This window comes from Bombyx mandarina, chromosome 02 (genome assembly GCF_030267445.1).
Source record: "Bombyx mandarina strain Sakado chromosome 02, ASM3026744v2".
Classification (NCBI taxonomy): Eukaryota; Metazoa; Arthropoda; class Insecta; order Lepidoptera; family Bombycidae; genus Bombyx; species Bombyx mandarina.
This window is the reverse complement of record NC_143209.1, coordinates 6,637,003-6,659,897: the sequence shown is the minus strand read 5'-3', so window position 1 is coordinate 6,659,897 and position 22,895 is coordinate 6,637,003. Positions and strand designations below refer to the sequence as shown.

At 36.8% G+C, this 22,895-nt stretch overlaps 3 protein-coding genes and 1 non-coding gene across 7 annotated transcripts in view; 2 read left to right on the top strand and 2 right to left on the bottom strand.

Annotated features, from left to right (window-relative positions):
* The window catches only part of Rbcn-3B (WD repeat-containing protein Rbcn-3B), a 128,949-nt gene extending 119,584 nt beyond the window's left edge, over positions 1 to 9,365 (bottom strand). For all 4 annotated transcript variants that reach the window (XR_016324377.1, XR_016324380.1, XR_016324379.1 and 1 more), the window contains exons 1-7: positions 9,192 to 9,365; positions 7,719 to 7,955; positions 6,448 to 6,561; positions 5,830 to 5,973; positions 4,267 to 4,332; positions 1,746 to 1,908; positions 607 to 739 (exon numbers count right to left, since the gene is read on the bottom strand). Coding sequence is in view for 1 of the 4 variants with exons in the window: in XM_089733821.1 (XP_089589947.1) it covers positions 607 to 739; positions 1,746 to 1,908; positions 4,267 to 4,332; positions 5,830 to 5,973; positions 6,448 to 6,561; positions 7,719 to 7,952 (854 nt within the window). In the remaining 3 variants the exon portion in view is untranslated. The remainder of the gene's footprint in view (positions 1 to 606; positions 740 to 1,745; positions 1,909 to 4,266; positions 4,333 to 5,829; positions 5,974 to 6,447; positions 6,562 to 7,718; positions 7,956 to 9,191) is intronic.
* A 2,878-nt stretch (positions 9,366 to 12,243) lies between these two features.
* Positions 12,244 to 15,364, top strand: LOC114245721 (uncharacterized). Its single transcript, XM_028177991.2, has 4 exons — positions 12,244 to 12,441; positions 13,287 to 13,913; positions 14,136 to 14,354; positions 14,571 to 15,364. The coding sequence occupies exons 1-4, from the start codon at positions 12,244 to 12,246 to the stop codon at positions 15,348 to 15,350; spliced, it is 1,824 nt and encodes a 607-aa protein (XP_028033792.2). The 3' UTR covers positions 15,351 to 15,364.
* Positions 15,365 to 15,694: 330 nt separating this feature from the next.
* The window catches only part of lasp (LIM and SH3 domain protein Lasp), a 40,213-nt gene continuing 33,012 nt past the window's right edge, over positions 15,695 to 22,895 (top strand). The window contains exon 1 of the mRNA XM_089733860.1: positions 15,695 to 15,955. Within this exon, the coding sequence (XP_089589986.1) occupies positions 15,887 to 15,955 (69 nt within the window). The 5' untranslated portion in view covers positions 15,695 to 15,886. The remainder of the gene's footprint in view (positions 15,956 to 22,895) is intronic.
* TRNAV-UAC (transfer RNA valine (anticodon UAC)) lies at positions 18,103 to 18,175 on the bottom strand. Its single transcript has one exon. It is a non-coding gene; the product is annotated as a tRNA-Val (tRNA).

Sequence of the window (22,895 nt, the reverse complement as noted above, 5' to 3'; positions counted from 1 at the left end):
TTTGATTTATGTCAGGGCTTCTGTTTTTTTTTCTATTTGGCTGTGAAACCCTGTAGTAAAAAATCAAATATATTTTTTATTTTCTTTTCAATTATTCGTTGTTACTAAATCAAAATAAAATTTGAAACCATTAGGTTTTTATTAAGTTTTTTTTTTTAAACTTTAAAATGTAAAATCTATGTTTCCAAGCACGAACGAATGTATGTTTAGTCTGTGGAAATTTTATTTATATTAAAAAAATTTAAAAAAAAACACATACAGAGGCGTCATTGTGCTCCGATGATAAACTAATGATTTTAAATGATTCTTCATGCCACGTTTTAATGTTACTTTTTAATGATTACACATTTAGCTTTCGTACTGTGATTATATTAGCATATAAAATTTATTATTGGCTCGGTAGCTTTTATTATTTCATTTTTCTAATTAGTCAGTGACGTATTTTAGTAGACATGCTTTAATCAATTCACTTATCTTATTAATTACTCATTAATGTATCTTGTTATTAATCCAAATAAATGACAAAGAAATATCTTTCTTTTTAAATAACTTTCTTTTATAACGGGATTAGTTTTGAGGGTAGGTTGATAAGTTTTTCATACTTACTTGGCGGGTAGCTTATAAAGATATCCCTTGCCTTCGGTTGACCAGACGAGGACTCTGTCCGGAGCCAGGAAATCCCCTGACATCCAACGCTCGCCTGACGGTGCTTGGATCGAGCATAAAACTGAGAAATCCCCTGGAAACATAATTAGTGTACTTGTGATAAACCACTTAACACCAGGTGGGCCGTGAGCTCGTCCTCATCATGTTAACTAAATCGGTAGTTATTATCGACATTACCATAATTAACTATGTCACAGCACTACCGCATTCCTCAGGAAGGACATGAACTCGCGCGCCTACTGTACATCGTCCGCTGATGATACGTTTTTTATTTATTTTTTTATTGCTTAGATGGGTGGACGAGCTCACACCTGATGTTAAGTGGTTACTAGAGCCCATAGACATCTACAACGTAAATACGCCACCCACCTTGAGATATAACTTCTAAGGTCTCAAATATATACATACAACGGCTGCCCCACCCTTCAAACCGAAACGCATTACTGCTGCACGGTTGGGTAGTGGGTACCTACCCGTGCGGACTCGCAAGTGGTCTTAACCAGAACATAACAAAAAACTACTACTATTTGAATGGAGTAAGCTTAATTGAAGTTCAATTAAAAACATCGAACTGTTGATGCTGATACCAAATAAACTTCTACTTCTATATCGTTCCCTCACTGCTGAAGGTCGCGACCACATGTGACGCTCCTCCACTGTGTTGGATCATGGCACGGACCGCACGGTACAGACTACCGCCAAGTGCTTCCTTTACCAGGTCTGACCATCTGACTGGTGTTCTGCCCACGGCGCGCTGGCCCTCTATGCTTACCTCTTATACCAAATAAAACGGAGCTTTAATTACAATAATAAATGCGTATTGCGTAAATGCGTATTAAGCGAAATGTCGCTAAAAACCAAATAGCCAAGGTGGGTGGCGCATTTACGTTGTAGATGTCTATGGGCGGCTCTAGTAACCACTTACCACCAGGTGGGCTGTGAGCTCGTCCACCCATCTACGCAATAAAAATAAATAAATAAAAAACCTATCCGCGCGGACTCACAAGAGGTCCAACCACCAGTACGTCACAAATGCATCCTTAAAGCGGACGGACTATAGTCACTGTACGTGCTCTGACCTGCATCGTATATCTGGCAGTACTTGGCGCAGACAATGAGGACGGTGCGCTGGTTGTACGCGCAGCAGTTCAGCGAGAGCGCGTTCAGACAGCGGATCTGCTTGGATTCGTTCTCGTATATCGGCTCGGACTGTTTGTTCTCGTGGCCGAGCAGCGACCACACCTGGAATGTACGCGCAGACCACAGTCCTCAAGCCGGGTGTAGATTTTAACCGGATATTTAGAATGGATGAAAAAGAAGAATGGCAATTTTTTACATGAATGTTTTAAAAGGCGTCTTAGATTAAGACATAAACGAAGCTTAATTATCTTATTGGCTAGTTTTTTATACGATGTTAGATTTACGTGGCAAAGCCGCGAAAAAAATGTTAATTTAATAAGCTTTTAATTGGATTTTTGTGTACTTCCGGTTTAATACATTTGTAAAGGATGGCATTAATACTATTGCCACAAAAAAACCAGTATCTTTTGATAAATATTTTCATAAAATATTGAAAATAATAACATTAATTATCCTTTGTTACGATTTGTTGATAATTAAATAACTAAATAATAGTAATGGCAGCACTGCAGATGACAATGATTTTAACAGTATGACAACTGACTTTATAGTCTACTCTAATAAATTAGCTTTGCAAGCCTTCGTTTGTCGTAAATATGTGACTTTGGCGTTCAAAATTTTAAAAGTACCTATCTCTGACACACATCTTTACACATTTACAAAGAAGAAAGAACAAACTACATAATATGTATATGTACCTAGGTAGCTCTGCAATTGCTAAGGGTACCTACTCGAGTACTATTAGAGGTGTATCCTTGGTTCATCTATGATAATGAAACTAAAAAACTTATTTACACATATCGTTTACTTATTTTTTCAATTTGTTATAGTCTGTGCCTACAAAATTCAGAGATATCTATTATGGCCTAAAGGTCTAGATACCAGGCCATAAACTCCAAAAAAAAAAAAGAGATATCTATTATTGATAGATAACCTCAAATTATAAAGTAAACACGTTAATATCTTTTTTTTGTGACTTTCTAATAACAAAAATATTTCTGATTAAGCTTAAGCTATGTTATTCCTATCGTTTTAGCACTTTTTTTATTTCAAGACGCCTCAAATTGATATCAGGTAAAATGTTGTATAGAAAGCTGCCATTGTTCTTTATAAGGTGATTTAGTCTGATGAGTATATTAATTTTTTTAATGTAAGTTGATGTATATAATAATACGCGCGTTTCTGTTGCTTTTGTTTTCTTATTGTTTTTTTGTGTAAACTTAAATTTCTAAATTTTTTTTTCATTTGTTCACTCTCTACTCATATGTGGTGGAAATATATTCGGTTATTGTATTAGCAATATTTTTTAAATATTAAATGTTTGTACTGTACTGTTATGTTTCCTAAATAAATAAATATTTATTGGGGCACCTCGCGAATAGCGTCTTCAGGTGGAATTTTGAAATTGACAATCTTTACCGAAATACTCGTAGCGATATTCCATTAACCCATTTAGTGCTAACCTTATTTTAATATACTTTGTAAAAATTACTAACGGAATCTGTATATATGTATCTATATATATATGTTTTTTCAAATTGTCTCACTACTTACAGGAAAAATCTGTCGCGGATCATCTCCCAATTAAATTAATCTTAAGCAATGAATGAAATGTATCCAAATCTTAGCTGTATATTTTATTTTTATTTTTGATGTGAATGCAATGTCGATTGCACCTATAATCGAGGTGACATCTGCCATGAACTTTTGTCAATTTGTCAATGTTTTGTATTGATGATCACTTTGTTGGTGCAACTTAATAAATAAATAAATAAATATACCGACGCTTGAAAGGCAAACGTGACTAAGCGACAATAACTGCTTTGTACATAAATGATAGGCAATAATCATATTCGATGCGCAAAAAATATATATTTCTAGGTCTATTAAAATCATTTCAATCCTACAGCTAGAGGTTCGTTAAAATAGATTTTTTTTCAGGTATTTCAACTTTAAATTAGTCTACTGTAAAGTTCACGCATTGTCGCTTAGTCACGTTTGCCTTTCAAGCGTCGATATGTAAATGAATTGCTGTTCGTTAGTCTCGCTAAAACTCCAGAACGGCTGGACCGATTTGGCTAATTTTAGTCTTCATTTATTTGTAAAATTTCAGAGGTTTAAAAGGTAGATAAATATAAAAATGCTCGGAATATAAATAAAAATAAAAGTCTGCCGGGTCAGCTAATTACCTTATAAAAAACTTAAAAAAAATTATAAATATCGAAGCTAAATTCACAATAAAATAATTTAGGTAAATGAATAACTATTTATAAATGTTACTGACTTATTACGGAGGTTATACGTGCGCGCACTAAGACACGCCCGTACAGTTCGATACTTAATAACGATAATCAAACTGCGCAATAGTCGATATTCCGACGCACCGCGCTTTATACGCATTACGAACGTCGATATATCGACGGTCCGGGCTCAAAGGGTTAAAGCTTGTACCGAACTCACTTTGACAGTGCCGGTGATTGATATCGCGAGGACAACGTCGTCCTTACGTGACGACGGACGTAGGACCTGAAAACAAAATTAAAATTATTCGCTCAAGCGGACGACTATACATACGATGGTCATTTAAAAAAAAACCGCATCACTACATAGTATAAAATAAAGTCGCTTTCTCTGTCCCTATGTATGCTTAAATCTTTAAAACTACGCAACGGATTTTGATGCGGTTTTTTTAATAGATAGAGCGATTGAAGAGGAAGTTTTATATGTATAATAACATCCATTAAATAGTGGAGAAATCAATAATATATTACAGTTTCCGAAGCGAAGCGAGGGCGGGTCGCTAGTTCTATACAAATCGCACCTTTAGAACTGAAGAGGCTTAGCCTAAGTTTCTCCTTTGTAGGTAAAAGCCAAAAATGTAATGAAAGAATTGTCATTTACTGGTGGTAGGACCTCTTGTGAGTCCGCAAGGGTAGGTACCCAAACCCCGCCTATTTTTGCCGTGAAGCAGTAATGCGTTTCGGCTTGAAGGGTGGGACAACCGTTGTAACTATACTGAGATCTTAGAACTTACATCTCAAGGTGGGTGGCGCATTTACATTGTAAGTGCGTTTCCAGAGATCTTTTTTGCCACGTACCATCCATTTATGAAATGAGCGGTGTTTCCCGAGCGCTATGACATGTCCTTCTTCAAACGAGGCTTGTTGAGAGTACTTAACGGTAGGCAGCGGCTTGGCTCTGCCCTTGGCATTGCTGAAGTCCATGGGCGACGGTAACCACTCACCATCAGGTGGGCCGTATGCTCGTCTGCCTACAAAGGCAATAAAAAAAAAAATGTCTATGGGCTCCAGTAACCACTTAACGCCAGGTGGGCTGTGAGCTCTTCCACCCATCTAAGCAGCAAACAAAAAAAGTTTCGTTTTTAATATTTTAAGGCAGGGATCGCTATATGGCGGTCGAGTTATTAGTCCCACTGGCTTCTCGCCGGATCTTCTCAGTGGGTCGCGTTTCCGATCCGGTGGTAGATTCTGTGAAGCACTGCTCTTGCTAGGGCCAGTGTTAGCAAATTATCTCAGGTTGGGCCCGTGAGATCACCTACCCGCCCACGCGGTCTCGAAGTGTTGCTAACACTGGCCCTAGCAAGAGCAGTGCTTCACAGAACCTACTACCGGATCGGAATCGCGACCCACTGAGAAGATCCGCCGAGAAACTCAGTGGGCTGTGTCTATGTGTTAAAACAATAACATAGTTCTTATGGATTACACTAGAAGTGTCTAAATATGTAATATAGGATGTCGATTTTCTACACTTTCACAAATATACTTATTATCACGTAACCGAGTCAAAAATTATTTTATTTTTATTTTTCCCTGACCTATTACTACCTAGCTCGTCTCCCCGTACCCGCTTGAAGTTGAATTTCGGGACACCCTGTATATATACACATGTTTACTAAGACACAGTAGCCGATCCAACCCAGACCCCGGATCAATGAGGTGAACATCATATCGTCAACACACCACACTACCAATCATCTTCGTAAGTCTACTTCGTAAAACTCACGTGCAAAGCCGATATCCAATCGGGATTCATCTTGGAGCTCAGAGAAAACAGTATTTCCAACGAGAAAGGATCCATTATTAGTATCTCAGCGTAGTAGCCGTTGCAGAAGAGGCGTAGATCCTCGCTATTGCACATATGATAGGCCTGTAATAAAATTGCCGTTGATAAAATACAAGTGTTTTTAATACGCTTTTATTAGCTTCATTTTTTTTTCCTACCTAAGCTTATAGCCTTGAGAGGCTATTTCAGCGTAACCTTAACTAGTAGGTGAGCTCACGGTGCTCAAACCTAGCGACGTTGCTAACACAAACCCTAGGGCTAGCAAGAGCAGTGCTTCGCAGAATCTACCATCGGATCGGAAACGCGACCCACTGAGAAGATCCGGGGAGAAACTCAGTGGGCTGTGTCTGTGGGTTAATTTACTCGTCGAGCCCTTCGTCGCAAGCGACGGGTTCGCCGCGGACAATGTCCGATGCTTAGAACACCTAAAAGCCTAATAAATAAACCTAAGCCTATTGTCATAACAGTCACCAATTCCTATTGCAGTTTCACCATAGAAGACAACAGGCTTATATCTTTCCCAATACCATGCCCGTATTCATCAACACTGTAACTGACCTGAATGTTCGTATGGACCTGAGTCAATTTGACACTCTCCCTACACTTCCCATCGACCAAATCCCAAGTGCACATCTCACCGGCTTCCGATGAGCTCACTATGAAGTTGTTATCCTGAAAATATTCAGTAAAACCTTTAATACATTATGATGGGTAAAATATTAGAAAAAATGTCTTAAGCATTCCTTGATCAACTTCAACTCTTTATATGAAAGTCTAGATATATAATAATGTATAAATTAATTTTTTACTAGCCAATCCTACAGACATCCTGTACATGTCTTAAAACCGAAATCATTGATGTAAGATATAAATGTATAATGTATTCACGTATTTTAGAAGGTGTAATAATCTCCTAAAATATTTGATGAAACTTTTGATGAACTTAGAAAAGTTATTAAAACATTCAAATGTCAATCTAAACAGCTCCTAAGCCAATTAGATCACACAAAAAAATATCAAAATCATTTCAGCCATTTGGGAGTTTATTAACATAAATATGGACAGATAAACTATATATATATATTAAAATTTGTGTGCATTATTCACAACACATACACATATTCACATCGAAGCATCATTATTATAACTACAACTAGTAGACAAAATCATCATTTGCCTGCCTGCAACAAAAAATTTGATTGAAGTAGCCCTAACAAGTGTATTTTACATTACATGGTATTGGCGGAAATCTCTGAGAATACCGCCAGATTGCGAATTGAAACAAAAACAAACAAACGTGTACACCTACAGGATTCAGCCTGTGAGTGAATAAAATAGATTTTTTACTGGTGGTAGGACCTCTTGTCAGTCCACACGGGTGGGTACCATACCACCACCCTTCCTATTTCTGCCGTGAAGCAGTAATGCGTTTCGGTTTGAAGGGTGGGGCAGCCGTTGTAACTATACTTGAGACCTTAGAACTTATATCTCAAGGTGGGTGGCGCATTTACGTTGTGGATGTCTATGGGCTCCAGTAACCACTTAACACCAGGTGGGCTGTGAGCTCGTCCACCCATATAGGCAATAAAAAAAAAAAAAGACTACTCTTGAATGTTTCACTTCTATATATAGATTGTATTTACCGTTTCACATTCAACACACCCAAAATAGGATTTCTATTGTATTTTGTGTACAGATACAAACATATTTTACTGCATTAAGTAAAAAGATCAATATAATTAATGCAATTTCAACTTGATGAATTTATATGGTAGGCATCACTGGCCACCAAGACACGGATATGCTCACCTGTACTTAGAATGCTTTACCTGTATAATCGAAGCCCTTGATAGGCATGTGACTGGAGCTGTGTGACCAACAAGCAGACACCGCGGAGTCATCTTCAGTGTTTCCGGATCTGACTGCCATATACATATCTGGCCATCGTAGCAACCAGTGACAAGGGTCTTTTGATCTCTAGACAGGTATACTGAGGAGATGCAGTGAGTGGGTGCGTGCTTGCCCCACAGGACAACTGGAACTATTAGATTGGTTCCCGGCATGTTCTGAAAGAAAACGTGTTTGTATTGTACGATTTTACTTTTTAGTAGAATTCTGAAATGGTGTTCATCATCATCAGCCTTTATCTGCCCACTGCTGGAAATAGGCCTTCCCCAATGCCTTCCACATAATGCGGTCCTCCGCCTTCCGCATCCAACGACTTCCCGCCGTGCGCACTAAGTCGTCAGTCCACCTGATTGGAGGACGCCCCACGCTCCTGGTACCCAATGGTGTTAAATTTTACAAATTCTTTGACCACACCTTGCAAATGGATTTCAACTAAGGTGTTAACAAATTCGTTTCCATCTTGGGAATGACTTAATAAACATTATAATACTGTACCAGCAAAAATCTAAATATAAGAAGAAAAATTAATATATGTATTATATAACATAAAAATAATGAATCCATAATCAAGTAACTGATGCATTGAAAGTAATTTAGAGATAACTAGCGACCCGCCCTCGCTTCGCTTCGGAAACATTAAAACACATGAAACCAAAAAAATAAAATAAAATAAAAATTAAAAAAAGTAGGCTATGTTCATCAGGGACAATGTCGGCTTCTAATGGAAAAAGAATTTTTCAAATCGGTCCAGTAGTTTCGGAGCCTATTCGAAACAAACAAACAAACAAATCTTTCCTCTTTATAAGATTAGTATAGAAGTATAGATATATATTTGAGATCATTAATTTCATGACTAGCCTGCAATCCTTTACTTAGTTCAATTTTTGAAGGCAGTCAGTTTTTCTTTATTTCATAAATTATTTTATATTCTATAACCAATAACCAGAATATTGTTAATTAGATTAGAACTACTAAGGTGCTTGTTTTTGATGGTGCTTATACACCTCGAAATATGAGTTCAATGACAATCTCAGTATATCCTGTTAATACAGTTACGGATACAACCTTAGTATTGTAATTAAAAATGTTTACTACAAGTGTTCTAAGCTAAATAACTTTTCTTCAATTAGATTTCATGATCTAGTTAGATAATAATTTTATCATTGGTGGCGAAAAAAAACATATAGATTTTAGAAATTTGAACATTTAAGGTTTAGTAAAAAATATTACATAGTACAGAAACTACTAAACCACTTTTATCGTCACAGTTTGGGAATACATCTTTACGTACTAAATATTAACCGTGAAGAAGTCTTGTAAGTAATTTATGTGATAAGACATGAAATTACATGGGTTACAGAATTTTCCAAGGACAAATAATTTTAACCACTTACTAGTAAATTTTAAGGGTACAAATCAGGGAACAAGGTGGGCACCCGGCCCAGAGGTCGTTTAGATGAAACAAAACTGATAAAAAAATTTGATAATAGATTTAACTTTTGATATGTAAAAAAACACTGATCAAAACAATCGATCCACAACCTACACTGGCAGCTGTTTGACAATGACATTACTGACAACTCAATTACTATTGAAAAACCTTCAGTGTGAAAAACTAGGTCTATGTGAAAAACACATGACGGCACTCGGAAGGCAGTGCTGCCATTTTTTAAGAAACTTCGAACTGTTAACAGCAATACTAACTTAATTTACGCAATTTCCTAGTTCTTATTTCAAGATATACAAAGATGCAAATTCTATTGGCGATAATAATCGAGAAGCCCCAATTATCTATACTTATACTTAATACTTAATATTATAAAGAGGAAAGATTTGTTTGTTTGTTTGTTTCGAATAGGCTCCGAAACTACTGGACCGATTTGAAAAATTCTTTTTCCATTAGAAGCCGACATTGTCCCTGATGAACATAGGATACTTTTTTTATTTTTTTTTTATTTTTTTTTTTGGTTTCATGTGTGTTTTAATGTTTCCGAAGCGAAGCGAGGGCGGGTCGCTAGTTTCCTGTATTTATGGTACGATTATCACCTACATAACCAACACAGACTAATTAGAAATAATATGTAAATTACTGAGTTTTGGCTGTAATTTAGAATGCTTTTAGTAACCCTTTTTTATTGATGCAGTACTCATTTTCATCATAAATGAAATATATTAAAGGTAAAGATCGATTTGTTCGTTAAGAGATTAGTCACATTACAAAAAACATTCTGGATAATCAATCTGGAAGTTGCAGCTATACACATAATATGTAGTTAATAACTATACATTATGTGTGTTATATGTATGTCTATATTATGTTTATTATGTGTAGAAAATATCGGACATTTTTTTATTGTTTAGATGGGTACACTATCTCATGATTCACCAGATTTTAAATGGTTATCAAAGCCTATAGACATCAAAAACAACATAGGTTCGAAGTTTCAGTTTTACAGTACAGCGGTTGCCCTCTCTTAAAATTGCATCAAAACCATGGCGAGCATGGCATCAAGATATGGAAAACACGTTTTATTTTACTACCTAACCTGATAGTCTTGAGAGGCTATATCAGCGTTACCGAATGAGTAGGTGAGGTCACGGGCTGCGGAAGAATTTGGGTTCCCGCGGCCCTGCGCGCACGTGTGGGTGGACACCGGGGTGGTTTTAGCCGGTAGGAGTCCGGCACGCCCCTCCGCCTTTCCCCAGGCGGAGGTAGCCCATGAGGATTTCCCCCCCAAAAAAAAAAAAAAAAGGGCCTCAAACCTGGCGAAGTTGCTAACACTGATCCTAGCAAAAGCAGTGCTTCGCAGAATCTATTGTATCTATTGTATCAGAATCTATTGTAGTCGTCGTGGCCTAACGGATAAGACGTCCGGTGCATTCGTGTTGAGCGATGCACCGGTGTTCGAATCCCGCAGGCGGGTACCAATTTTTCAAATGAAATACGTACTCAACAAATGTTCACGATTGACTTCCACGGTGAAGGAATAACATCGTGTAGTAAAAATGAAACCCGCAAAATTATAATTTGCGTAATTACTGGTGGTAGGACCTCTTGTGAGTCCGCGCGGGTGGGTACCACCACCCTGCCTATTTCTGCCGTGAAGCAGTAATGCGTTTCGGTTTGAAGGGTGGGGCAGCCGTCGTTACTATACTTGAGACCTTAGAACTTGTATCTCAAGGTGGGTGGCGCATTTACGTTGTGGATGTCTATGGGCTCCAGTAACCACTTAACATCAGGTGGGCTGTGAGCTCGTCCACCCATCTAAGCAATAAAAAAAAAAAAAAAAATCTACCAGCGGATCGGAAACGTATTGAGAAGACCCGGTGAGAAATTCAGTGGGCTGCGTTTGTGGGTTAGTATATGATGACCGGTGCTTGAGGTACCTAAAAGCACCGTTAGTAGATCGGGAGGATCCGAAATGACGTGTTTTGGGCGAGGTCGACTGTTTACCATTCGGTCTGCAGGATCAGAAATGAAACATGATCCTATATATTAGTTACTAGGTTTTGCCTGCTACTTCGTTCGCGTGGAATAGTTACGTTGGGATAACGTTAAATTTTACCCGCGACTTCATATACGTAGAAGGTGAACATATTTTTGAATAATAGACTGCTAAGGAGCTATTTAAGGCACCAAAATCACGCTTTTCAACTGACTTCAAAACAGGAGGATATCGCGCCTTGTACATCATTATTACGCGCTTGATCACTATTTTGCTGCGATGTTATTTTAGAACAGCGATATCTTCTAAGATACTCATTGAAATCAAATAATGTAAAGGACAAAGTTCTTTTAAATGTAATACTTTTAATAATTAACGTATTTAGTTTAATGTAGGATTAATATCATCTTTATAAAAACACCTTCACAAATAATGCTTATTTTAGAACAAATTTGGTTAGCATAAAAAGGTTATAGTGAGCCAACCTTAAAATATAGACATATGCTGTCGGGGACTTTTTTTGAACTTCTAGAGGAGAACAATTCTGGAATAAATTGTGTTGGCGAAACTTTAACAGTTTAACTGCAGCAGAAGTTCTCAAAAGGGATTTTACCCCGATTTTAAAATATTCTTTATTAGTGCATCGCTTATGTTTGTCTTAAGGTGATGTTATATAGCCTTCCTCAATGAATGGACTATCTATCAGTGAAATAATTATTCAAATCGGACCAGTAGTTCTCGAGATTGGCGCGTTCAACCAAACAAAGAAACTCTTCAGCTTTTTGATATTATAAGTATAGATTGAGGATATAATGTAACAGACTCTACACATATTATTCTATAAGACGATACAATATAACGTAATTGGATTTTAGTGGAACCCTTGTTCTCACAGCATAGAGTTCTGATATTAATTCATTTTAAAACTGACGTTTATTCATTGTCAGTTGATTCGTACAACAAATAAAATTATCGAAACTTAAATATTATAACTGCAACTATGGCTGCCCATAAAGAATTATCATCGGTAAAAATTAAAAAGCCCAAACAAAACGATGAAAAACTAGCAGACTTAGCCGCTAAAATTGAGGAGACAGACGAAATGAAGTTGAAAATGTTAGCTGCACTGGATAAACCTGATCCTGACGATATTTTATATCCGCCTGAATTAAATGCCCATTTGATAGACCAGTTAAAGGTTAAACCGTAATGTTGTACCAACTATGTATTTCATACCGCTTTTATCGAGGACTAACCTTCAGTAGGATTGAACAACTAGATGTCCGACCTTTCGAATCGAACCACAAAACGAGAGAGCTAACTGTTATTATTCTTTCATAAATAAGGCTCTTTATAAATTAGACTTATTATAGTTCCTCTCCACTGCGTATTTAATGGGGTGAGGCGAGGCGAGGGGATGAGGTGGGGAAGTTCGAACTCGGAAGTGTTTATTGCTTTGAAAAAACCACTGCTTATCAAACTGGGCTATACGAACACCTCGCGTAAGCAACAGTTAGAACGATAGTTGACATGCTTTTTATTTATTGCTTACTCGGCTGGATGATATCACGGCCCACCTGATGTTAACTGGTTACCGGAGCCCATAAACATCTACAACGTAAATGCCGTCACCCACCTAGAGATGTGAGTTCTAAGGTCTCAGTACAGTATAACGGCTGCCCCACCCTTCAAAGCAAAATGCATTACTGCTTGACGGCAGAAATAGGCAGGGTACCTACCCGTGCGGACTTTCAAGACGTCCTACCACCAGTAATTAAGCCAATTATAATTTTGCGGGTCTGATTTTTATGACACGATGTTATTCCTTCACCCTGGAAGTCAATCGTGAACATTTGTTATGTACATATTTCATTACAAAAATTGGTACTTGCCTGCGGGATTCGAAAACCGTTGCATCGCTAGATACCTATGCATCGGACGTTTTATCCTTAAGGCCACAATGACTTCTAAACTTCTTTTCCCCAGTTTTGCTAGTAGGTACGTTTTAAAACTTAGTGGTTTAAATACGTATCACATTTCTAGGTAATGACAGGTGAAAATAACGAATTACGCAAATGTGTTTACACAAAGGATCAAGAAATAAAAGAACTTAACAAAACCATAAAAGATTTGAATCAAAGAATCCGGGATCTCATATCCGGTAGCGGTCCTGCAATTTCTTCGAAATCAGCCGGAGTCATAAGTGCCAAAATAACGGACTTATGCAAACAGAACAGACATTTAGTTGCAGAGTTGGAAGGCTATAAAACAAAAAATGCAGCCTTGGAACGTAAAATCATGCAACTCGACATTTTAAACAAAGAAAACGAGAAATTAGAGGCATGTCTGTGCAAAGAAGATTTTCAAGACGGTAGTTCTGATGAACTGAAAGAATTGAACACTAAATTAGCGGCAGTCAACAAAAAACTATATGACAGTAAAAACAGAAATCTAGAATTGAAGAATGACATATTAGTGGCAACGAAAATCTTGCAACAGGAGCTGGGTGATAAGTTTACTAGCATAAAAGAACTGCAGAATGACCTGGCTGGATGGAAAGGGAGGGCTCAGCAAATATTACTTCTGCAGAGTAGAGTAAATGAGCTAGAGGAGAAATTGAATGGGAAGCAAAAGGATATGATTGAGGTTAAAAGAAAAGACCAGAGTCAGGTATAGTTTTGATTTATTTACATAAATAAATTAAAAAAAGTTATTTTTATCATAACATGACTTCTTTCAAATTCGTATTGTCTAAAAAGATTTCGAACTCATCCTACACAACAAAATAATTGTTCCCAATTTTATGACAAATATTTTGTGCCCGTGTTTTATTTCTTCGCCACGCTACATCTAACTCACTGCTCTCTGCTCACTTATCTGTTTCACCTTCAGATAATAAGAGAATTAGAAATGAAGAGAAAAAAGGACGTAGATTTAGCAATGAAAGAGCTAGAAGTTCTAAAAGAGGAGAACCAAGATTTGAAGAGGAAATTGGACGGATCTCGTTGCAGAATTAGAAATTTAGAATGTGACGTTACCACCATTAGGCAGAAGATGCAAACGTTTGTGGAAAAGAGCAAGCATGATGATATGTTGATAAATGAACAAAGGGTATGTAGCCGGTATCATTAATAATAAATTGGTAAGAGGTGATTACTTATAGCTCAAACATTTAAAGGAGGTTTGTTATTCTTTATATTGTCTTGGCAACATTGAGTGTGTTGGTAATGTGGCTACTTCGTAAGTCAAAGATTCCAGTGGTATTCAAATTATTAATTGTAAGTTTTTTTTAAATATTTTTAACTAAAGTTGAATTGTTATTTTTAGAATCAGTTAAAAAATTCCGAACTCTATTATCAAGAGATATTAAAAGAGAACTCTTCGAAAATGAACAAAATGAATACTGAAATTAATGAATATCAGAAACAGATAAAAAATACTGATGCTAAAATTGATGCATTGCGTAAACAAGCGAACGAAAAAGCAGCAAAAATAGAAGAATTGCGAGCTCAATTATTGAGATATGAAGAATGTTCACTACAAAGTGTGTTTTTCACTCCAATGAAAACCGCTACTGATAACGAAATAAAAAAACTAAGCGAGTTAATCATAACACTAAATACGAGAATAGACAACGAAAGACACAAATGGGAAGAACAAGAATCGGCAAACAGAAAACTTAAAGAAAAGAAGAAACGCCTAGAAAGAAAGATTAATAATTTAGAAGAAGAACTTAAGACCTACAAAGAAACCAGGAGAACTTCAAGGCTTTCAAGGACATCCATGCAGAAGGAGACAACTTTTGACGCTTTAGGTACTAATATTGTGACAAAAAAACAGTCTTCGATTGCAGCTGTTGAAAAACCAAGCGAGACTTCTTCTGAATCTCAACCAGCTGCAGACTATGAAACTTTAGATAAAGAAGAATTAAAATTCAAACTTGAATTAGCTGAAGAAAAATTAAAAATTATGGAGGACAAATTAAGGATGATTGAAGAAGAAAAACAAGATGACTTCAAAAATTTAACGGAAATGATACAAACATCAAAACAGTTGTTCAATGAAGCACTAGCGGTGTTGCAACGAGAGAAGTGTAACTGTTCCTGATTTCGTTGTATAAATTTGCTTTAAATGTATAATAAATTTGAGAAATACATTGACGATGTTACACGTTTCTCATATAATTTCAAAATCTTATAACTATTAGTACGTAAAAACAGTATGTCTCGAGAGTTTCCATTTTAAAGTTCCAGTAGAAATTAGTAGTGCTACTGAAATCTGCTTAATTAACTGTCAGTCTTAGAGAATAAAAAATGGATTTTTTATGTTTTAGTTTAAAGGAAACCCCTGGAAATAGCTAGTATTACCAGAACTATTAACACTAAATTTGTCGCAAAATCTTAAACTTTAAAAAGTAAAAACTACATGGTCAACCTTGATATTCTGGTCACACTCTCCAACGGTCGCCATTTGTCATATTTTTGGCATGCGCGTACGGGGATGCTACGAAAATCGTGCTCCGGAGTGTTTCCTTAAAAAAGTTATATCTAAAGTTTGTTCGTGAATCGTGATTACTTGTGTTGCTCTGTGAAAGTGTAGTGCTTTTATTTTATTTAAGTGCTATTGGCTTAAAACCGTTCAAGATGAATAAAACTTGTGCGAGGTGCGAGAAAACAGTTTATCCTACCGAGGAATTGAAATGTTTGGACAAGGTAATTTTCTCTCGCATTCCATTTTCAAATGTATTGAAAACATCTGTTGCGCGGACTTTACCTATAGAATATCTAAGACTGTTTATCGTAATTTAAAATTATTTGCTACATTTAAGTAGGTACATGGTAACTTGTTTCGTATCGAAGTACACAAGTGTGACCGGCTGTACACTCCAGCCGGACGCGTGAGTCATTAAATTAAATGAATTGGTGCTGATATCATTGTTGGGCAGACAATAATGCCATATCTGTACTTACGTCGACCTTTTACCTAATTAGAATCTTCTTAAGCAACGCTCGACCTTGTCACGATATCGATTGTATTCAGATGCTATCTCGATAATACCGGCTGTATAATCGTTTAACCTTCGCTAAAACAGTGATTTAAAAAACGGAAATAAACGAAAGTTATTTGCAACTCCACATTTTTGTTTGGATAGCCATTACCTCATATCTTTGGTCTGTTGATAAGGCTTATTTATATCGCATACACTGATAAGAGATAAGTTATTAAAAATCTTTTGTAATGAAGTAACACACACTAAACTTTTAGTGTGAAATTAAGTATTAAGGATTTAATTTCTACATAGGGCTTATAATACTTTAAGCATAACAAAAGCTTGTACCAAAAATATACACTATATATATTAATAACCATTATAAAACACTCTAATATTATATACCTATATAAATTGTAAATATTGAATAGAACACTCAGTGAAATACTTTTATGTAGTTCATATGGAGTTTCGACATTGATAATACAGACATTTATACTATAAAATATGCTACAAATCCAAAACTGATAGCACGATTCTAGTCAGATGTGTGTAGTTCCTCTGTTTATTGCTGCTTCCATGCATTTTGTTTGGAGACTTGGGATAACTGAAATTAGACAATGATAGAAACTATGATCTCAGATTCGAAAGTTTATAAAAATTATGGCCTGGGTACCATTTAAGCTCCTGCAAAACTGTTTATCTCAGATTACGACCTATAGTATTATTTATGATAGAATAAAAATTGATAACACTATAATAAGAAAATTGAAAATGTAGTAAGCCTAAACAAAAAAAAAGATACATCTAAGCCATCCTTGGATTCATAGTGCCAGTACCAGGTCCATTGTGTTACACAGAGAGGAATTTATACTGAGTATGCCAGCACCTTGGTTTTGTGTCAGGCCCCCTATTATGCACATTATACTAGACTCCATTTTTTGCTGTATTGCCAAATAACAGCCATAACTACCAAGTAACATAACAATAATAATAACCACAATATAATAATAGAATTAAAAAAAAATCTTGTTTAGCCTAATAAGCACTTAGCACTGAGTCTCTTTTCTGTCATCAGCATTAATATTTCAAAAAATCTGCTTTAAAATAAAGAAGATTTTTATGTACAAAAAGTATGGAAGCAAAGGATTGATCAAGACTAAATATAGGATTATGTTTTTTACTGGTGTTTGAGTGTTGTTTTTTATTGCCTTTATAGGCAAATGAGTGTACGGTCCACTTGATAGTAAGTGGTTACCATCACTCATGACCGTCAGCAATGTCAGGGACACAGTCAAGTCGCTGCTTGCTACTGCTTACCAGGTTTCTTGTGAATAACTGATGGGTACAATCTCCCTAACTATTGCTGCTTTGAAATAGTAATGTGTTCCAGTTCTAATCGTGGAGCCTCCATTGTTCTATTGAACTGAGATCTAGAACTCATATCTCAAAATGTGTGGTGTTCTTCAGTAACCACTTAACACCAGGTGGACTGTGAGCTGGTTCAAATCGTTAAGCAATAAAAATATTAAAGTGTAAAATCAAAGGCAGAATGAGTTGTTGAAATAAAAATTTTTTTTACAAAACTCATTAGCTTCTATTGTTAATTCTAATCCATAATGACTAGAAGGGGGGTGTTAAGCTCATAGTTTTAGTTTCTGGATAAAAAGAAATAATGACCTTACTGTTTTCCTCCCTTCAGAATGGCTTTAGATTAACCAATCTGATTTGATAATATTTAAAAAAACTTAATGAGTTGGGAAACATTTAGAATACATGAGAAAATTACTTAATAGTGAAGAAAATAACCAGTGACCGTTGTACTATAGAGACATTAAAAGAGGTGAAATAAATAAAAAGAAAAAAATATGATTCCGGCCAGGATCGAACTGGCGGCCTTCTGCGTGTAAAGCAGATGTGATAACCACTACACCACGGAACCACTTGATGTGGCTTACGAATTTACTGTACCACTTGTAAAACTATTAAGCAGTTTTATATGTTGTTACTGAAATTATTAAACTATAACTGATTTACAAACTTTCAAGCACTATTGTTTCGGACTAGACACAAAACGTTTTGCATTAGACCCCACGCAATCTATAAAATACTTTTTTTTTCCTACCTAGCTGAGAGGCTATTTCAGCGTAACCTTCACTAGTAAATGAGCTCACGGGGCTCGAATCTGACGACGTTGCTAACACGAACCCTAACAAGAGCCGTGCTTCGCAGAATCTACCACCGGATCGGAAACGCGACCCACTGAGTAGATCCGGCGAGAAACTCAGTGAGCTGTGTCAGGGTTAATTTACTCGTCGAGCCCTTCGTCGTAAGCGACGAGTTCGACGAGAACGATGACCGGCTTTTTTTCTCCTCCTTTTCTTACCGAGCAATATCACCACCCGCTCGGTGGAAGATCTTCCTTTCGTCGTAAGCCTACACCATTGTTTCATTTTGAAGAAGGGTAATCTAACATTTAAAACTTTAAAATATGTTATATACTAATAAATGTTTATTTGACAAAACATGTACTGCCGTTATAGGGATAAGAAAATAATTTCCCAATTTTTTTTTTTTATTGCTTAGATTTGTGGACGAGCTCACAGCCCACCTGGTGTTAAGTGGTTAATGGAGCCCATAGACATCTACAACGTAAATGCGCCACACACCTTGAGATATACATAGTTCTAAGGTCTCAGTATAGTCACAACGGCTGCCCCACCCTTCAAACCGAAACGCATTACTGCTTCACGGCAGAAATAGGCGGGGCGGTGGTACCTACCCGTGCGGACTCCCAAGAGGTCCAGTAATTACGCAAATTATAATTTTGCGGGTTTGATTTTTATTGCACGATGTTATTCCTTCACCGTGGAAGTCAATCGTGAACATTTGTTGAGTACGTAGGTATTTCATTAGAAAAATTGGTACCCGTCAGCGAGATTCGAACACCGGTGCATCGCTCGATACGAATGCACCGGACGTCTTATCCTTTAGGCCACGACGACTTTTTATACGAATGTTCTAGAAAATATAATGTTTTAGACAAATACGTATTGGATTACGTAATTATGAAAACGTTATAATATTACGTACAAATGGACCGTGTAAACGCTCTAGTTACTCAACGTACGTAACTGTGTAATCCTCCATTGTGTTATGTAAGTTTAAAATCGATTATTTTTTTACGTAATTTTTGTTTTTATCATATTATAACAATTGCTCAATATATATAACTAAAAAATATATATTGAAATGATGCGAATAACTAATATACATATATTGTCTATTGACTGGTGAAAGGCTATTTGGTATAGCTATTTAATGTTGGTAAAAAGAAAATTTTGACAACTATACACAACAGTCATCTAAAGAAAGATATTTGAAAAAAAAAAACCATAACAAAAACAGTTCTTCAGCTATTTCAATGGAGTAAACTTAATTGAAGTTCAATTGCGACGAAGGGCTCAGCGAGTAAATTAACCAACACGGGTATTAGTATTAATTGTAATTGATTTATTTATACTAGACCAAGGCCGACATTACATGCGCCACATACGAACCCGTGATTCTTTCGCCATAGAAATGCATCCAGCAACCAATAAAAATGATTGGGCCCTATTGAAACCCTAACTTCGAATCTTAGACAAAACCGGTCCGCACAAAATAACAGGCCAGATGTTAGTTCTAGAAAGCGAGCGCTGGCCCATGACAGTAGCTGTGACCTGGATCGACCCGCAGATGGCGCCGGTAAGGTCACCGGTGACTGGTTACGGTGTGACTAATCAAACTGCTCGAGAAATAAAGCTGAATAAATCCCTCACAATGAAAACGAACTCAAAATGCTGCCACTGTTTTGAGACCTCGATAAATCTTTGGACAAATACCAATTTCTTTCTAGTTATTTTCTTTTTCTTATATAGAAACGCGGGTTTTCGATTGAGCTCCAATATAATTCCGTCCGATCTTTTTGTCCATTAAATACTGAGTACATAATATGTACCTAATATGACCGATGTCCGTGATTTGAAATAAAGTCCGTTATGCTCTCCATCATGACCGAATCAGTGTTTCTGGTTTGACGAGTGAGACAATCGTTACACAATCGAAATTCCGACGTCATGTCTCAAGGTCGGTGGATGCATTCCATTGTGAAGTCTATGAGCTCTGGTATTTGCGTACTTGCCACTACCAATGTGCTGTGGGCTCGTCTCTAAACATCTACAAAATTTCCGTATGTCTCAATAAATCTGAAAGTTGTCGTGGCCTAAAGGATAAGACGTGCGGTGCATTCGTATCTGGCGATGCAACGGTGTTCGAATCCCGCAGGCGGGTACAATTTTTTCAAATGAAATACGTACTTAACAAATGTTCACGATTGAATGTTAAGCAATAAAAAAATAATAAGGGTGGGTGGTAGCGTTCTTATTCTAGACACGACCTGCGACCTCTGCTCATTCTAAATAATGTATCGATTTATTGAAGTGAAACTTCTTTAGGCGCTTTGAGAATAAAATTTAACTGGCGATAGATTCGTTACGGCTAGAGAGAAAAGATACAATTTAGGAAGAGCGAGAGTGAGAAAATAGACAAAGCGTCTCGCGAACCATTCGTCCGTTGAGAGGGGGAAAGGATAAAGCGAGCTGGACCGTTTCTCTTATACACAGCATACCCTATTACAAGAGAAATTTGATTTAAGGATAAGTTGCACGCGCACCATTTTTTTTTAGAGACGTACCGAACTATGAGGATGAGGAGAACCGAAGACCAAGCTCAGTGGTGTGGATTGGGAGAGGTATATTTCCAGCAATGGACGACTCCGGGCTGATGATAATGATAATGATACCGAACTAAAAATAAAAATTCGTTTTCACTCTCATGGTCAAAATATGAAGGTTTAAGTTTTTTTTTAATGGGATTTTATGACCTGGTAACTACAACCAGTCTTGTCTTATTTTAATTTATATTTTTATTTTCATGAAAAATGATAATATGGAATGAAATGAAGATGATATGAGATGAAATGTAATCTTAGTAAAATGGTGGCCATTTACTGAGATTTTTTCAGTGGACTTTTTGGAAGATCCCGAGAAGTTACGTCCAACGGCTTTGTTTCATTTTCCCACATTTGTGCACTTTCACAGATTATTTAACAGTTAAACCACCGCTATTACACATTTAAACCTGAAGAAACACTAAATAGACAAGATAAAACAAATCACACAACTTCACTCCTCGCGTTCCCGCTAAAAAGTCCAGTTCAAGTATTATATTATTAGCAGATTACGTGTGCAGATTTTTAAGCTAATCAGACGTCTGGAAGCTAGTGATAATTAGGTTGACATACCACCACACATAAATAGACACAGGTCAAACCAATAAAGGCTTGAAAATGTTATGGACGTAATACAGCCGTAAATTCATTTTGTTGTCGGAAATGGACGCGTTATCTTAAAATAAGGACATTCTCTAACCCCAAAATAAGTTGCGGGGACATAATTAGTTTTAGCATGGGGGAAATTTAGGGTGGGTCAGTCGCGGAACAAGGTTAGAGGATCTTAATGATAATAGTTTATCCAGATGTTAAGCAGAATACGGTTTGGTACACGACCCCTCCTTATTACTGATATTATCATGTAACAGATTCTTAACTTTCACCTACCTTTTGTCTAACGCTATTTTATCAGCTTGACATGTGTATAATACAGCTCACTCCATGCTTCGTTCTCCTCATTATTGAGGCTCGTGACTCCTACGCTGCATCAACCTCTCTTGTACGATCGTCCTCCATCTACTGCGATCCTTGGCCTCGTGGAGGGCATCGTGGAGCTTGATGTCCAGACAAGACCGAATTTGGTCCGATCATCTTATGGGATTGCGTCCTCTGGAATGTTTGCCCTATATCTTGCCCATCACCATCAGCTGCTCAAGGTTGTGACTCTGCTTTCGAATACATACGTACTTATTAAAATCGCTCAACAAACTTCATGATATAAGACATTTTTACTGGTGATAGGACCTCTGGTGAGTCCGCGCGGGTAGGTACCACCACCCTGCTTATTTCTGCCGTGAAGCAGTAATGCGTTTCGGTTTGAAGGGTGGGGAAGCCGTTGTAACTAACTACACTTGAGACTTTAAAACTTATATCTCAAGGTGGCTGTGAGCTCGTCCACCCATCTAAGCAATAAAAAAAAAGATCAACTTGAAATTTTCCTCTCAACTCCGAAAAATACTGCAGCTAAATGATGAAATGTTTACAAGTAAACATTTCACCCAGACGCAAACTTTATCGATCCGCCAAAATGGTTTGAACTCGCCAAAATACGATTCGAACATATTACACAATCTACCATTATAACGGTTACCGTCTACCGTCGCTGATACAATGGTACGGTCGTTGGCTAACCGCTCCGATGTTATAGGGTTGTGCTTTTACTTTTTCGAATCATCGTTGTCTGCTCTTTCAAAATTCAAAAACATTTATTTCAACTTAGATGTCAGTAAAACAGACTTGTTGAATGTCAAAATATAAATAACAATGTTAACTCTACCACCGGTTCCAAAAAAAGCCACAGTCCTGAGAAGAACCGGCGAAACAAACTCAGCGGGCTTTTTTTTTTGTTTTTTCTCAAATATTTCCTTTTTTTTTTTTTAAATAAGTAACA

Excerpts from the sequence above, each read along its gene's own strand:
- LOC114245721 (XM_028177991.2), top strand. The coding sequence starts at position 12,244 with ATGGCTGCCCATAAAGAATTATCATCGGTAAAAATTAAAAAGCCCAAA. Across the intron at positions 12,442-13,286 it reads ATTTGATAGACCAGTTAAAG|GTAATGACAGGTGAAAATAA; the intron begins GTTAAACCGTAA and ends TCACATTTCTAG. Across the intron at positions 13,914-14,135 it reads AAAGAAAAGACCAGAGTCAG|ATAATAAGAGAATTAGAAAT; the intron begins GTATAGTTTTGA and ends TTTCACCTTCAG.